General features: G+C 38.2%; 1 protein-coding gene across 2 annotated transcripts in view; it reads left to right on the top strand.

Annotated features, from left to right (window-relative positions):
- The window catches only part of Bub1 (BUB1 mitotic checkpoint serine/threonine kinase), a 50,950-nt gene that overhangs the window by 12,462 nt on the left and 20,185 nt on the right, over positions 1-18,303 (top strand). The window contains exons 10-16 of one of the 2 annotated variants that reach the window (XM_045148193.1): positions 8,624-8,832; positions 9,793-9,851; positions 10,990-11,118; positions 11,212-11,322; positions 12,029-12,125; positions 13,376-13,457; positions 16,892-17,066. In XM_045148193.1, coding sequence (XP_045004128.1) covers positions 8,624-8,832; positions 9,793-9,851; positions 10,990-11,118; positions 11,212-11,322; positions 12,029-12,125; positions 13,376-13,457; positions 16,892-17,066 — 862 coding nt within the window. The remainder of the gene's footprint in view (positions 1-8,623; positions 8,833-9,792; positions 9,852-10,989; positions 11,119-11,211; positions 11,323-12,028; positions 12,126-13,375; positions 13,458-16,891; positions 17,067-18,303) is intronic. The other variant, XM_045148194.1, reaches the window with a different exon arrangement.

Raw genomic sequence — 18,303 nt, forward strand, 5'->3', positions numbered from 1 at the left:
TGTGGCATAGCTGTTTCTATATTTACATAGCAATAATATATATAGCTATATATAGTCTTTTTCTAGCTACTGTGCAGTAGCTACATGTGTTATATAATATATTGATCATAGATAGCTATTTTAGAATTTGTCATTTAGATATATTTTATTTGCCACTTTCATTTTGTAAGAGAAGAAATATCAGCCATATGCATTTTCTTAAAATTATTTATAAGCAATATTGGAGACAGGTTAAGCTGTGTATTTTCTTAACCTTATACATATGTCTGTGATGTAGAATTTGTTCTCACCTTTACTGTATGTAAACATACATAAATAGTAAATGGTTAACATTTATGCATAAATATGACTTAATTTCTGCTCCTTCTATCTAACACATCTTGTAGCTCTTTCACTTTTACTGCCTAGTAGCACAACTTAATCTACGGTAGCACAGTCTTCTGTCATGCCTTACAGAAGGACATCATTGTGTAGAAGCCGTTGCAAAGCATAAGCCATGAGCATTCTTGTACATATGAGATTCTCTAGCAGTAGAATTGCTTCCCCTGAAATTTATGCACCTAAACTGCTGTCAGTCTGTCATAGAAAAATTTACTATTCTCAAATCTGTAGAGTGTAAATAAAAATACCTGTTTCTTTCAAATACTCCCAGCAGCTATCCTAAATATTTTCAACCTTTGGATCCATTTACTTAATAGGCAGACTTATTTCTTTAAAAGCACACTCACACACACTTTATTTTATTTCTTGTATATGTATGCTGGGTTGAATTCTATACTTTATACATGCTAAGTATATACTGTACCACTGAGTTATACCCTCAGGTATAGGTATTTCTTAACATTGTTTTTATAATCACACATTGAAACACATGAATGAAAATAAAAGACAGCTATCTACAACAAAATATATGAATTTTAGAAATATGTTGAATGCACAAAAATTCCAATCTATAGATTACCTGTAGTAAGATGCCATTTCTTTTTTTTAATATATTTTATTTATTTATTTGAAAGAGAAAAAGACATAGAGAATGGGTGAGCCAGGGCCTCCAGCCACTGCAAATGAACTCCAGATGCATGCGTCCCCTTGTGCATCTGGGTCCTGGAGAATTGAACCGGGATCCCTTGGCTTTGCAGGCAAACGTCTTAACAACTAAGCTATCTCTGCAGTCCTAAGATGCCATTTCTATAAAGTTTACAAAGCTAAAAAAAGGTCACTTTAATTTTCTTGGGAGTATGTGTAGTAATAGACCAGTTTTTCTTCCTTTATTTTATTTTTGGTTTTTCGAGGTAGGGTCTCACTGTAGCCCAGGCTGCTCTGGAATTCACGGCATAGTCTCAGGCTGGACTTGAACTCACCATGACCCACCTACCTCTGCCTCCTGAGTGCTGGGATTAAAGGAGTGCACCACCACTCCCGGTTTAGGTTTTCTTTCACAAGCCATGTGAGTTCTCCCTAGGCATAATGGGACTCTGGATTCCAAGGCCTGACCTGAGGCAGCCAGAAAGAAAAGGCCTAGAGTCTCTGCGAAGGGCTTATCTCCTGTCCAGTAGTCTTCCCGTTCTTGGCCTGGATGCCAGGCCTTCCATGATTTAGCACCAGTTACCTTGACAACCATCTCTGGCTCGCTGTTTCTCCACCATCACTGCAAAGCTGAAGATGGTTTGCCAACTGCAGTACATTTGCCCAGACTGAGCACCCCTCTTGCTTCTATTGGCCTGCCCTGCAAAACCTCCCAGCTCAGTTCATGTTCCAGCCAACTCAGCCTTTCCTCGGCCCTTGGCTGTGATCTCTACCATTGATTGCTCTCACCTCCTGAACTCTCAAATTACTGCTTCCAGACTAAGCTTCCTACAGGTAGCAGGAACACGATTGCCTCTCAATAAACATTCTGCAAAAAAAAAAAAAAAAACAGGTCACTTTAGGGATACACACATACTTTAGGTCTTTTCAACTGTACAGCTTTTAAAAAGATGAAGCAGGGAAGCGATAAGAAATAAGAACTCAGGCTGGAAAGATGGCTTAGTGGTTAAGGTGCTTGCCTACAAAGCCTAAGGATCTATGTTCTACTCTCCAGATCCTACATAAGCCAGACACAGAAAGGTGAGGCAAATGCAGGGTCACACATGCCCACTAGGTGGCACAGTTGTCTGGAGTTCAATTTCAGTGGCTGAGGCCCTGGCCAATTCTCTGTCTCTCTCCCTCTAAAATAAAAAAAAAATTAAAAAAAAGAAAAGAAATAACTCAACTGGGCCCCCTAGCCCTTAACTCTCCACATGGGTTTTTTGTCCCCTCCAGCTCCCCACATGGCAGGAGCTCCTTGAATTTCTTTCTGCAAGTTTTTCCAGGCCCTCCACGTGTGATCTCTAGCTATGTGGGTGCCTTTCCTTGGCTCTGTACTCCCCTTAATAAATATATTGATTTTTAATAATTTTTTTTAAAAGAAAGAATTCAAAAGAAATAAATGCAAGGCACTGGTAAGATTTTGTTGTCATTGTTGTTTTGTTTTGTGGTGCCAGCAATTAAACTGTGGCCTTGGACATGCTAGGTAAACACTCTACCAGGGAGCTACACCCACACCCAGCACAGATTTGTGTGTGTGTGTGTGTGTGTGTGTGTGTGTGTGTGTGTGTGTGTGTTTTGTTTTTTCCTTGTAATTGACTTTGACTGATTTGCCTATTTTTCTGTTGGGTTATTTAATCTTTTTTCTTACTTGCTTGGATTTCTATTCTTGTAAAATTCTCCTGAATAGATGCAAGAAATTGTTAAAACAATTTGTCTGGTTTTTTTGGTGCTTATTAGTCATTTATCTCCATTTCTGAATCATGTGGAATTACTAATTTATTATATTCAAACAGATCATCTAAACTGTTAGTTGCACTTTTCATGGCCACATGACTTTTAAACCTTTCTGTCTCCCTCCTCATGGCCAACCTCTGATCAGGCACCTCAATACTATACTCTTCTTTTGTATATTTCTGTTTTTCATACCTATTCTTTTCTCATTAAAGTTCCCAATTTGAAGGCACATGATTTTCAGTAGTTTATTGTTTTGTAATGTAGCCAAGGCTGCTTTCGAACTCACTATGTGACAGAAAATGACCTTGAATTTCTTCTGATCCTCCTACCTCCCTTTCCTAAGTGCTAGGCTAACGGGCATGTACCACCACATCCAGCTTGCTTTAAAAGGGGTATTTTTAGGGTTGGGAAGATGGTTCAGTGGTTAAAGGTGTTTGCTTGTAAAACCTACCCACCAGGGTTCAATCCCCAGTGCAGACACATAAAGTGGTACATGCATCTGTAGTTTGTTAGCAGAGACAAGAGGCCCTGGCATTCCCATTCTCATAATACATCCCCACCCCCTAAGAAATAAATAAATAGGAATATCTTTCTTGAGCTGAGCATGGTGGCACATGCCTATAATCCCAGCACTTGGGAGGCAAAGGTAGGAGAATTGCCATGAGTTCAAGGCCACTTTGAAACTACATAGTGAATTTCAGGTCAGCCTGGGCTACAGTGAAACTCTACCTCCAAAAAAAAAAAAATGGGGCTAGAAAGTTGGCTTAATGGTTAAGGTGCTTGCTGGCAAAGGCAAAGAACCCATGTAAGCCAGATGCACATAGTGGCACATGCATCTGGAGTTTGTGCACCTATTCTCTCTCTCTCTCTCTTTCAAGTAAATAAATAAATAAAAATAAAAATAATTGATTCTAAACAGTATCATAGAAATTTGTATGACCTGTTTAATTTATGTATAACCTCCATTATTATAAATTATAAGGAACTGTATTCTAGGAAGAGAATAAACTTGTTTTTAGACTTTTTAAAGTACGCCTCCATTGTGTTTTGGTTTCCATCACTGGTGTTGACAAGTCCAGACTCATTTTGATTCTTAATTTATTTTTAATGTGACCTCTGTTCTTTCTTCAGAGCTGTGTAGGATCATGTTTTCCCCTACATTGTGATATATTGTTAGAGTTCATCTTTCCTGTATAATAACCAGTATGTGAATGTTCTGATTCTATAATTCTTGAAAATTTTCTTGGGAGTTTTATTTTTGTTTTTCTTGTTTGCTTAAAAAAAATTATTTGCATGCAGAGAGAGACAGATACACACACAGAGAAAGGGAGAAAATTGGTGCACCAGGGCCTCTAGCCACTGCAAGTGAACTACAGATGCATGTGCCACTTTGTGCATCAGGCTTTATGTGGGTACTGGGGAATCATACCCAGGCCAGCATCCTTTGCAAGCAAATACCTTAGTGCTGAGTCATCTCACTAGCCTGTTTAATTTTTTATATCATCTTTGTATCAAATTGCTGTTTGTATTATATTATGAGTGCTCACTTTCATAGCTGCTTATTTTTTTGTTTTGTTGATGTCTATCCTGTCTCTTAGTCTGGGGATATTAATGATTTTGCCCCATGTCTCATGCATATGTGTTTGTTTGGGTTGTTGTCCTTGAAAGCATGTTGTGTGATATCTGATGATTTTTACTGTATACTCATGGAGCTATAGGTGTGTGGCTGGGCATGTTGGCTGGACAACTTCATCCTGGGAAGTGTTTGGGGAAGAAAGATGCCTGACAATAGAATCTTCTACGTTGAGAGTATAACCTGGACTTCCAGCATTTGGGAAGCCAAGAAAAGAAACTAGAGGTTTTGTTTAATAAGCAGATTGACTCATTGTGAAATCTGTTCCCACCACCCTCAGCCTGAGTACAATGACCATCATTCTCCTGCTAGGTTAGTCATAGGAATCACTCTCTGCACATACCTTCAGTGTCAGGATCTATTTTTCAGCAGACTGAATTTTACCATGTACTGCAGATTTCTAATTTTGCTAGAAACCAGGGGCACAAAACTCCTAGACCTTTCCAGCAGCTGTCTGGGGGTACATTTTCTGTACTGCTATTTTTGTGAGAGTTATAGAGGGAGAAGATCATAAAGCCCTTGTTTACTTCACTGTCTGTAAGCTTCCCTTTATGGACCTTATTTCTGCGTATGGGTGGCATAGGGATGTATTTTCCAGTGGGGTTACCAGTTGTCCCTAAGTCAATTATTGACCCACTCAGATTTGCCTTACTGATTCAAAATACCTTAATCGCATATTAAATTTTTATATATACAGAATGCATTTCTAAGCTATCTGTGTCTTTGTTTTGGTCAGTAAATCTCTTAATTATTTCATATTGTATGTTTATTGAGCTTTATTTTTCTATCTGCAATGAAAGTTACTAGTTGCTCTTCATAATTGTTGGTGTGTGATGTATGCTATAGGCACATGTGTGTGTAGATGTGTAGACCCCATGTATATGTATGTGAAAGCCAAAGGAGGACACTGGGTATCTTTTACCATTGCTTTTCTCTTTATTTGCCTGAGAGAGAGAGAATCTCAACAAACCTGGAGATCCTCTGTTTGGTTAGAGCGGTTGACCAGTGAGCCCTAGCTATCCTGTTTCTACCCCCTCTCAGCTTTTTATGAAGGTGCTAGGGATCCAATTCACATCCTCATGTTCACATATCAAGTACACTTACTAGTGAGCCATCTTCCCAACCCCTCTAGTTATTCTTTCTAAAATTTCAATTTAATACTGGTAGAGCATCTTTAATCCAAGTCTCAAAATCTAATACTTATTTACATACCATTATGGCAGGCTTTCAATAACTTTTGAATTTTAGAACATATCAGTATACTTTTGAGTTAGGGATGTTCAGCTCAAGCAAATAAGTCTATACAAGTAGTCCATAATCCAAACATTTATGAAATCTGAAATGTTTCTGGTCCCAAGCATTTTAGATAGGGGATAGGATAGTCAGCCTGTATTGTAATTGTTTTTAATCTTTATGAATTTGCTAAATGAGAAAATGATATTGGTCATTTCAAGTTATATTTTTTTATGACTATTGAGGATAAATAATTTATATCTTGCCTATTTTTTTATAAATTAACACTTCATAGATCCTTGGAATTTTTCTTGTCAGTTTGTAAGATTACTTTTATAGCATAACGAATTAACCGTTCTGTCTTTCAACTTTATAACATTTCTGTCTATGAGTTAAAAAGCATATTTTAAATTAAGAATTTGCGGGGCTGGAGAGATGGCTTAGCAGTTAAGCACTTGCCTGTGAAGCCTAAGGACCCCGGTTCGAGGCTCGGTTCCCCAGGTCCCACGTTAGCCAGATGCACAAGGGGGCGCACGCGTCTGGAGTTCGTTTGCAGAGGCTGGAAGCCCTGGCGCGCCCATTCTCTCTCTCTCCCTCTATCTGTCTTTCTCTCTGTGTCTGTCTCTCTCAAATAAATAAATAAATAATTTAAAAAAAAAAAGAATTTGCTATTCTTCCCATTGTGACATGCTTTATGGCATTTAATATACATGTATCTTATTCATTAAAGAGAAAATGACTATTAGGGAAAATTTAATAGAAAGCCATTATAAGTCTTTGATAACATTAATTTTACCTTTTTCCCAAATAAAGGGAAATTAGATACTGGTTTTTGTTTTGTGGTGACTTTTTAAATGTTTTATAATTAGCATCAAAGTAATAGGTTTCATTATGGCATTTTTGTTCCATGCTTTCTTCTTGTTGATCCTTTCTTTCCTATTCCCATACACATGTCACTTGTACTCTTTTTTTTTTTCCTATTTTTTGAGGTATGGTCTCACTCTGGGCCAGGCTGACCTGGAATTCACTATGTAATCTCAGGGTGGCCTCGAACTCATGGTAATCCTCCTACCTCTGCCTCCCAAGTGCTCAGTGTGTGCCACCACGCCCGGCACTTGTACTCATTTTATAAACATTTTATTTACATCCTCAATACATATAGACAATATGCCATGATTATAATATCCTTCCACCACCCTCTCTTTTTTTTCCCCCTCTCAAATCCCACTTCTACTGAATCCCTTCCTTTTTCCAACTAGCCTCTGTTCTGTTTTTATGTCATCATTTCTTTTCCTCCCTATTCTGTAGGTCTTGAGCAGGTAGCATCAGCCACTGTGAGGTCATGAATATCCAGACCTCTTTGTGTGTGGAAGACAGTATTGCAAAGCACTCCTACCCTTCATTTGACTCCTACATTCTTTCCACCACCTCTCCCATACTGGTCCCTGAGCCTTGGAAGGTGTGATAGAGATGTACTAAACACTTCACTATCACTTCTCAGCACTTTGGTGGCTTTTGAGTCACCCAAGTGGTCACTGCCATCTGAAAAGAGAAGCTTCTCTAATCATAAGTGAGAATAACCTTAACATATGGGCATAAATACTTACAGGGCAGTTTTGGTGGATATAATATATCCATTTATCCAGACAATGATAGTAGTTCCCTCCCACCCCAGGGCTTATGACCTCCCCAGCTAAAGGCCTTTGGTTAGGTTTCCCATTACCAGGCATGAATTCCCTTCCATGGAGTAGGTCTCAAATCCAACCCCAGCCTCCTGAATGCTAAGATTGCAGGCATGAACCACTATGCCCAGTTAAGGTACTTCTTTGCATGTGTTCATGTGTCTGAGTGCAGGTACTTGTGTGGGGGTCAGAGGACAACCTTGGATGCTGGTCCTTGCCTTCTACCTTTCTTGAGTCTCTCATTTACCACTTTGTTTTCTGGGCCAGCTGGTTCATATTGTTTTGGGAGATTTTGTGTCTCTGCCTCCATTTTGCTGTGGACACATGTTGAAAGAACAGACATGCTTGTGTGACTTGACTACCTAGGTTTTGAAGATCTGCACTCAGGTACTCATGCTTGCACTGCAAACACTGAGCCTTTCTCCAACTCCCTAAGATACTTCTTCAATACTTAAATGACTAGAGAGGCTAATTATTTTTTTGGTGGATAAAAATATGAGCTGCCAGCTGTGTCCATGGTTAAGAAGTACAAACAATCCATCATACAGACATCAGACACACTTTTGTGATTTTTTTGTTTGTTTGTTTGTTTTCTGAGGTAGAATCTCACTCTAGCCCAGGCTGACCTGGAGTCTCAGGGTGGCCTCGAACTCATGGCGATCCTCCCACCTCTGCCTCCCAAGTGCTGGGATTAAAGGCATGTGCCTGGCTGTTTTTTTTTAATGTATGTATACTTATTTCTATGCGAGTTGGAGCATGTGTATTCTTGCTTTGCTTGTCTACTTTATTATTTACACAGGATTTCTCACTAAATCCAGAGCTCACTGACTGGGTTATCCAGCAAGTCCTAGGGCTCCTCTTGTCTCTGCATCCCCAGCACTGAAGTTACAGGAACATGTCACCATGCCTAGCATTTTACATGGATATTAGGGATCCAGACTCAGGATCTGATGCTTGCATAGCAAGCACTTTACCAACAGAGCATCTCCCCAATTCCTAGGCTTGTATTTTTTTGTTACAGCTATATACTCTATAAAAAGCAGAAGGGAGCTGGGCATGGTGGTGCACACCTTTAATCCCAGCACGTGGGAGGCAGAGGTAGCAAAATCACTGTGAGTTTGAGGACAGCCTGGGCTATATGAAACCCTACCTTGAAAAACAAACAAACAAAGCTGAAGGGGTAAGAGACTTCATGCTTTGAAAAGCTTTAATTATTAATTAGTAATTTTAAATTTCCTTTTTTTTTTTTTTTTTTTTTTGTTTGACGTGGAAGGTTAATCCAGAATGTATGGGACCAAATATAGACCCCCAGCAGAAAACGAGAGCTGTGGTACTTCCAGCTACCAATCAACAGACCCCAAAGAACGGAGGAGAGAAATCCAGGGACGCACCTGTTTCTCTTTTGGCAAATGCTTTGGTGAACCCATCCGTCGGTCAGCCAACTCCTCTTGATCCAGCTACCCAGCCGGTGACAGACTCCAGGTAAGCCAAGTGTTGTCCTAGAAGAAATAGTGATAAAAATGACATTTGTAGCTTTTCATGATCTATAATCAAGGATAGTATGTAAAAGATAAATGATTCCAGTCTTTTAAAGTATGTTGAAAATACATTCTCAAAATGTTAACACCAAATCTTTTATACTTCATGCTTATTTTATAATTGTTTTACTTTACACTTTTGAATCATAAACTTTCAACAGTCTCTTTATACCTTAAGCATATATAGCTGTAAATTGAAATTGCCTTTGCTAACTACTTGAGTACCTACAGCCAGTATTACTATCCAAACAGTTTCTTGACATTATTCTCAGGTTCCCTCTGTACTTCCACAAGAGCAGTTTGGGATCAAGATCCATGATTCTGTGTCCCAAGATCTGTTTCTACAGTACTCCCCAATTTTGAAGGACATTGCTAGATTTCAAAAATAGTGTCACATTTTTGCTTGGTTTACATTTTTATCTTCATTTAGCTCACTTTTAACCTTTGGTAGGAATTTGTAAAACTATACGTACTTTTTACTTTTTACTTAGCATCTTAACAGGGCTCTTGAAGAGAATTCTAGTACTAGTAGGCAGATGATGTCTGCTGCCCCAGCATATTTAAACACAAGCTGTAAGTGACTTCTCACATGCACACACAACTTTAATTAGCTAGTGGTTGTAGACTCATCACTGGGGAAGGTTCCTCTTAAACACCAATTTCTCTATTAGGTCTACTGCCAAGAACTGTGTTTTAAGCAAGTACATTTGAATTAGAGAAATCATTGTCCAGCCTTGCCACATAGAGGAAAAAAAAAAAAATATATATATATATATATATATATGTTTAACAAACAGGCTTATAATTGTTGATTAATTTATTGTTATTTCTTGAGAGTTAGTTTGAAATTCCAATATCTAAAGCACTTTTACTATATAGTATGTCTCAAGAGTTTCTTTTCTAGGTGTATGAGCCAAAACATTCGTGAATTCAAGCTACAGAGTAGAGCAGGAACAAAAGAAGGTAAGATTTCATTGTAACAACTACTTCAGTTTGTTTGGGTTAACTCAGTCTATATTGAGACTGTGGTATAGGAAGGCTTCAGACCTAACTAAACATGTTAGCTTTCTTCCTCAGAAGATGAGTAATTTCACCCCAGGCCATTTTATATAAAAAGTAGTCCCATCCTACTAGTTCAGAATCTTTTGAAAACTTAAGTTGTGGGCATTTTTCTATTAATTTTTTGGCATATTAATCTGAATTGAGTCATCTTTAGTGTGTTAGATGGAAAAGCTGATTTCATAGTTTAATTGAGATTGCTGTATTTCTGTTTGTACTGTAGTGTGGATATTTTCATAGGAGATAATTTTATACATTAAATAAGATACTGCTTGGGTATTTACTTCCTCTCCCTATGTGACTATGACATCTTTCCTACTGACTGTTCAGTGGATATAGAAATTCATTCATTCAATTAAGACTTAGTTTATGCTCAGTAGGTGTAAGGCTTACTTCTAAGTAGTTATAGATGTAGTTAGGAGCAACAATACGAACATCCCCACAGGAAAGGAAATGTTAATATTAGGGTTAGATGGTTGGATTTCAAAGAAGGTGCCTGGAAGAGACTAATGGAAGTGATAGGTAAAGGACTGGAGAACAGAACCTATGCAGCTAAGTTAGAAAACCTGTTTCTAGTAGAAGGAACTGCAAGTGCAGAGCCCTCAGGCAGGAATTTCTGTATGTTCTAAGAACCAAAGATAAGCAACAAGGTAAACAGGGGGAGGAGGAAGATATTAAGGCCTAAAAACAGGGACTAGGCTGTGATGGGCCTTATATATTAGCTAATGAAATGGAAAAAGGATTTACAATGTGACCATGAGCACATAGTACTTGGGATTTTGAGCAAAGGCTACTATTTATGACAAACCTCCTTTGGTATGAAGTTGGGTTTTGTTTTGTTTTTCTTTTCTGCCTTACCTACTTCATGGTACTGTTACAAAACTAAATTTGAACTATATGAAGGCACTATGATAATGGAAATCCTTAGTGATATTTATTGACAGCAGTAGACTGGTTTAACTAGTACGTTGTTACCTTTGTGCTTTCTGGTATGTTCTGCTTGGCATGCTAGTAATACATTTTTGTCCTCCTCCCTTGTCAGCAGGTGAAACACATAAGGTTGCAAACGTTAGTTCTTTTCACACAACTCCAAATACATCACTGGGAATGGTTCAAGCAACGCCGTCCAAAATACAGCCATCACCAACCGTGCACACCAAGGAAGCATTAGGTACAGCATTTTATTTGCGTGTGGCTACCAACAGCAAATTACTGAAGATTTCTTTTGCAACTTATTGACAGATATTCTTTCTTTTCCTTTAAGGTTTCATCATGAATATGTTTCAGGCTCCTACACTTCCTGACATTTCTGATGACAAAGATGAATGGCCATGCCTAGATCAAAATGAAAATGCATTTGAAGCCCAGTTCCAAAGTAATAATTTATTTAAAAGCCATTGAGTACACAGTATCTCAGGAGGTTGCCATAGGCATTATCAAGAATTATATAAGACATGACTTTGCCCTTGATAATTGTGTCACATAGGAGCACAGGCTGTATAAAATAAAAATGGTTGCAATGTGTGATAATATTTTTCTTATAGTAGTAAGTGCTAGAGAAAGATAAATTCTCCATAGGAAGGAATGGTCTGGAAAGGCTAAGTTCCCTAGGTGAGACTTTAGCCCCTCATAGTATAAAAATGGCTGGGGGGAGCCTAGTGTTACCCACTTGTCTAGACTCAGGATTCATACCGGGAGTTGGAGGTCATAATAAACATAAGTCAGATCTCGTTAGAATTGAAAAGGCTGGAAATATGAAGCTAAAAGGTTAAATTTTTTTTCTCCTTAAAACAAGTTGGATATCTGTAGTACTATTGCAGGAGAACAATGAGTGCTACTGTTTATATCTGACAAGATCTCGGGATGACAGCCTGAGTGCTTGACTCAGTGCGCATGGTTATATCACTTCATCTCACTATAAAGTGTTTGTCTTGCTGCCTAGTACCTACTGTTTTTAAACTGTTATCTTGCTTCTTTTTCTGAATAAGAAATAAACTGTTAAACTTTAACGTGAACTTTGGTCTAAAGGATAATTTTATTTTTCTGAACAATAATGAAATGTTATTTCTTTTATTTTGCAGAAAATGCAGAATCTTCTGCTGCTTGGGGAGTTGATAAAATCATGTCTTTATCATCTGCTTTTCCCATTTTTGAAGATGGGAACAAAGAAAATTATGGGTAAAGAAACTCCTAGTTAAAGTAATGTTGAGGTTTACATATTGTCAAAGGGTCATAGGATGCTGCAGAGGCAACTAGAGAAGAAGCATAATAGAGAGAATATGGAGGACTCATGAGCCAGTCTGAGTTGCAGTCCCAGTTCTGCCACTTACGAGCCTTTTGACCATATGACCAGGAGTCTTGTAAGCAAGCTTCTTTTCTGTACTGCTATACAGGACTTCCAGTGTAGAGGACCTCTCATAGCAAAAGCATAATTGAAAAAGGAACACAGTCTGATTACAAATTATCAGAGAACTGATGGAGTCTCTGGATTTGAAATTGTATTTGATGTTGCCTGGCATATTGGTGCATGCCTTTAATCTCAGATCTCAGGAGGCTTAGTTAGAGGGATTGTCATGAGTTTGAGGCCATCCTGGGACTATAGAGTGAGATCCTGTTTCAAAAGCAAGTGTAAAGTTATATTACATAAGAATGAATCTACTAATACAGCTATTCATAAAGTATAGAACCAATAACATAGAAAAGGAAGTGGCCTATGTTGAGAACTGCTGCAGAATGTTTTAAGACAGAGGGACAGAGAAAATAGACATATCAGTGTTTAGTAAGCATGTCTTCAGAAATCTTCATTATTAATAGTTTAAAAGCCATGGGCTGAGGAGCAGGAGAGATGGCTTGGCAGTTAAGGCACTTGCCTGAAAAGCCAAAGGACCAAGGTTCAATTCCTCAGTACCCAAGTAAAGCCAGCTACACAGGTGGTGCCTGTGTATGAAGTTCATTTGTAGTGACTAGAGGACATGGCGCACCCATTCTTCATCTGCCTCTTTTCCTCTCTCAAATAAAATAAAATTTTAAAAAATCCATGAGAAGAAAGATGTCAGTGTGAATTTTAGGTATCATAGTATGGAAGACGTTCATACTGTGGTAGAAAGGAGAGAAGGCATGGTCAGCTTTCAGACAAGTTTCCATAGCTAGAGCAGATACTAGGGAAAAAAACAGAAAGTGATATGTGGTATCTATGACATTTTACTGGCCAATATCCTAGTTTTTCTTTTGCTCCTAGAAGTTGTAACTCAGTGTAACACACATAATTTTACATTTACATTTAATTCAATTTACATTCATTTTTTCGTATGAGTTAGGAATCTATGAAACCATTAATTAAATTGATTGATAAGTGGAGAATTTTTCCAGCACTTTTGAGTTTGCTGCATCCATATGTTTTATGATTTACAATTTTATATCTTACCTAGCTTACCACAGCCCAAAAATAAGACCACAGGAGCCAGGACCTTTGGAGAACGCTCAGTCAGCAGATTTCCTTCACAGCCAAATGTAAGAAAATTCTTGCTTCATCTGTGAAATGGGTTTTACAATCCTTTCCTCTTTATTTTACCAAATTATGCTCATAAAATGATATCGTGCCTATAAAACTTCTAGAAAATACAGTATTATGTGGTGGATATGTTTCTTAGAATGTTGTACAGTTACTTGTCAGATACTATAATAGGTCTAGGAAATAAAAACAGATTTGACATGATCTTTACCTCCCAAAAGCTTTTCCTTTAACTAGAACTAGCCATCTCAGGATAAATATTTTCTTAGACCTAGGAGTTGAGGCATACAGTGGAATGTGACTGAGAGCACAGGAAATAGCTCAGCAGACAAGCATCACCTTTGTGTTGGCTCAGGTGTTCTTTTGCTTCAGAAGCCATTTTATCCAGGCTTTCACCCTGGTCCTATTTTCCCTGGTGTGCTTTCTTTTCACACTCTGACCCTATGCATATGACACAGCAGTGAGAGGTGCTTTCATTCGCTATTCTCTAACAAGTTCTGCTGAACTCTAGCTCCTGTTTTTGAGCTCATAGTAGATTCTTTTGAATGAACTATTGTTTGGCTCTCTAATCTTTTTGATGCACTGCTTGGCCTTAACTTCTCCCCCCCCACCCAAAAAAAAGGATTGGGTTTCAGATAGTACCACCATTTCATAATTCCTTGACCAAGAAAACAATACCTTTTCTGTATATCCTGGTGCTAAGCATAAGCTGGTGCCTTTAAAAATAACCTGCCAGGTGCCTGCCTTTAATCCCACTCAGGAGTCAGAGGTAGGAAGATCACCATGAGTTCAAGAGCTCAAGGCCACCCTGAGACTACATAATGAATTCCAGGTCAGCCTGGGCTAGAGCAAGACCCTACCTTGAAACTCCCCCCAACTCAAAAAAAAAAAAAAAAAAAAAAAACTTTCCAGTTTTTCCTTTGAAAAATTGTATTTGGCATTGTAAGAAAAACTGAGGGGATATATCAAGTACAGTTCTGATTCATTGATTTCTGTCTTTTCTGACAGACTCTGAAACTTGTCCTATAATTATAATTTTGAAGACATCTAATTGTAGGAACTGGGCTAGGAAAAGATAAGATGAGACTAAGGCATCCTAAACCAGGAAGGATTTTTTTTTTTTCTGAAAGTGAAAAAATAAGTGACGGGGTATATCAAAAGAACACAGGAACCAGCTGGGCATGGTGTTGCATGTCTTTAATCCAAGCACTCGGGAGACAGAGATAAAAGGATTGTCATGAGTTCAAGGCCTCCGTGAGACTACATAGTAAATTCCAGGTCCACCTGGGCCAGAGCAAGACCTTATCTTGAAAAACAAAAACCAAAAAAAGAAAAAGAACACAGGAATCAACTTGAATCCAAGTTAATGACTAGATTTGAAAGAGAAAATAAGTAAAATAAAATTTTTTCAAGTATGACCCAAGAAAACAAAAATCTCTATGTTGAAAAGAATTAAATGGGTGGAAATGAGAAAGGACAAATCTTCCTTACAGAAGTATTCTGAGGGATGTAAAGTGATGAGTGGCTGTAGGAAGTCACCATTAGAACCCAAGACAGTAACGAAACAGGCAAGGCCCATGGGTAAATAGTAACATCAGCAAGTAAAGCTTTAAAAAGAAATGGTATCTGCTTAGCTTCTAAGTAACCAAATTATCAATTACCGTAGCAGTTTAATCTATACATTCTTTGATTCCCTTCTAGGAGGTAAGGTTTAACTCACCACTCTTCCACTATGAACAAGACTTGATGATGTGCTTCTAACAAGTAGAATAGGGAAAGGAAAAATAATTTGCAATAAGAAACCTCATAGATCCCTTACCAAGCAATATGAATGAAAAGACTCTTTGCCCCTGAAAGTCTTCTCCAAAATTTATATTCTTAATGTAATCATGAAAACATAAACCTAAATTAGAGGGGCATTCTATACAACTCCTAACCTGTATCCACAATGTCAATGGAAGAAAGGGGGGAAGAACCAATAGATGAGGTCAGTGGAGAATAAGACACGACAGCAATGCTATCTTGTATTGTAGAGTGGGACTGAAAAGGACATTAGAGGGAAATAAGTAAAATTCAAATGGGGCCTCTTGTTTTTATAAATGTACCAGGTTTTGGAAGAAGTTGATGTTACAGGAAGCTTAGTGAAGGGACCAACTCTACTATCTTTGTAACTCTCTTTTCAAATTTAATGGAAAATGTAGATGCTAAAAACAAATGTGAATTGCTAAAAATGAGAGGTTGACGTCTATGTTTCTTTAGTTCCTTGTCCTTTATATTTTTTTATTTTTAGTTTTTGGTTTTTTGAGGTAGGGTCTCACTAGCCCAGGATGAACTGGAATTCACTTGGTAGTCACAGGGTAGCCTCGAACTCATGGCCATCCTCCTGCCTTTGCCTCTGTATCCCGAGTGCTGGGTTTAAAAGCGTGTGCCACAATGCTCAGCTCCATTATTTTTCAATCTTAGTGGGTTGTTTGTTTGTTTGTTTGTTTGTTTGTTTGTTTTCTTTTTGAGGCAGAATCTTGCTGTGTTTTTGTTGTTCAGGTTGACCTTAAACTCTTGGGCTCAAAAGGTCCTCCTGCTTTAGCTCCCTAAGTACTTAAGACTGCCGTTATATATCAGCTGGTCCTAGCTTATCTTAAAGTATTAATGTGTTAATTTTCTCTTTTAAAAAATATTTACTGGAACCACTAGACGTGGTGGCACACGCCTTTAATCCCAGCACTCGGGAGGCAGAGGTAGGAGGATTGCCGTGAGTTCGAGGCCACCCTGAGACTCCATAGTGAATTCCAGGTCAGCCTGGGCTAGAGCGAGACCCTACCTCAGAAAACCTATCTATCTATTGATCGATCGATATATATGTATATATATATATATATATACACACACACATATACATACACACACATATACATATACATATACATATACATATATATATATATATATATTTATTTATTTATTTACACTGGGATGGAGAGGTGACTTAGCAGTTAAGATGTTTGCCTGCAAAGCCAAAGGACCCAGGTTTGATTCCCCAAGACCCATATAAGTCACATGCACAAGGCGGCACGTGTGTCCGAAGTTGATTTGCAGCGGCTGAAGGCCAATGCACACCCATTCTCTTCGTTTCAACCTCTCTCTCTCTCTGCCTCTTTCTCAAATAAATTTTTTAAATTACTTGTTTATTTGGGAGAGAGACAGACAGGAGCAGAGAGTGGGTATGGGCATACCAGGACCTCTTGTCCCGCCAAATGAATTCCAGACACATTGCCACTCTGTGCATCTGGCTATGTGGATACTGGGAAATTGAACTCAGGCTATCAGACTTTATAAGCAAGCACCTTTACTGAGGCATCTCTCTAGCCCCTAATTGTTAAATTTCATGGAGGTGGGGAAAATTGCTACTTGTTTTTAAAGTTCATCTTTATTACAGGAAGTGCCTCACACTGAAAAGTATTTGGATGATTCAACAATCTGGGGTATTCGCTGCAACAAAACCCTTGCACCCAGTCCTAAGAGTATAGGAGACTTCACATCGGCTGCCCAGCTTGCATCTACACCATTCCACAAACTTCCAGCAGATTCAGTGCACATTTTTGAAGATAAAGGTGTGTGTTACACCCCTTGAATGTCTGTCTTCTGCAAAATTCAGTGTGTTTAGTTGTTGTTTGGTTTGGGGGAGTTGGTTAGTATGTGTGATTTTATGGGTTTGGATACCTATACACATGTATGGGAGGTCAGAGGCTGATGTTGAGGGTCTTCCTCAGCAGCTCTCCACCTTATATTATGGGATGAGATCTCTCACTGAACCAAGAGTTACACTCGAAAGCTCTAGGCAACCTCTTACTCCCCAGCACTGTTGTTATAGGTGCACACTGTCATGCTTGCCTTGTTGGGTACTGGGCATCAGAACTCAGGTCCTCATACTTATATGGCAATTACTTTACCTGCTGAGCCATTTCCATAGCCCTTGTTGTAGTTACTGTTTTTCTTTTGATAGTCTCTTCATAGTTTGTATTTATAAAACTTAATAAATATGTAAAAAGTAGAAAAACCTATAGAATTATTTAAAGGCATGTGCCAACCACATTGCATAGCAGAAAAAAAAGGCTTCTAAGATTAAATTATTTAAATACTAAAAATAACTTTCTACGTTAATTAACAACAAATACCCAGTTTTTGTCCCTTATGGATGTGTCAACAAATTTTATTATTTTTGATGTGTGGCTAAGTGTCCTACACAGAGAAAATCTTATTTTCTTCTTATATTTTTTAGTGATTTGACTTTGAGAGTAATAATAAAACTCATTTATAGTCCTTATTTCTCGCCCATCCCTAATGAAACACCTCTACTTAAAGATCTTTATGTATACCATGAGATCTAGGACCACTATATCATTTTAACAACTGTTAACATACTAGCCAAATTATATGATTGCTGGTGCCTTAAAAAAAAAAAATATTGCTGGATAGATGGCTTAGCGGTTAAGGTGCTTGCCTGTGAAGCCTTAGGACCCAGGTTTGATTCAGTACCCACTTAAGCCAGATGCACAAGGTGGTACATGCATCTGGAGTTCATTTGTAGTGGCTAGAGGCCTTGGCATGCTCATTCTCTATCTGCCTCTCTCTCTCAAATAAATAAATAAAATATATATTTTTTTAAAATGCCAGGTGTGGTGGGGCACACCTTTAATCCCAGCACTCAGGAAGCAGAGGTAGGAGGATTGCCAAGAGATTGAGGTCACCCTGAAGCAACATAGGGAATTCCAGGTCAACCTGAGCTAGAGTGAGACCCTACTTCGAAAAACCAAAAAATAAAAAACAATTGCTTACCAAAATAATAAT

The sequence above is a fragment of the Jaculus jaculus genome, chromosome 4 (genome assembly GCF_020740685.1).
Source record: "Jaculus jaculus isolate mJacJac1 chromosome 4, mJacJac1.mat.Y.cur, whole genome shotgun sequence".
In the NCBI taxonomy this organism is placed as follows: Eukaryota; Metazoa; Chordata; class Mammalia; order Rodentia; family Dipodidae; genus Jaculus; species Jaculus jaculus.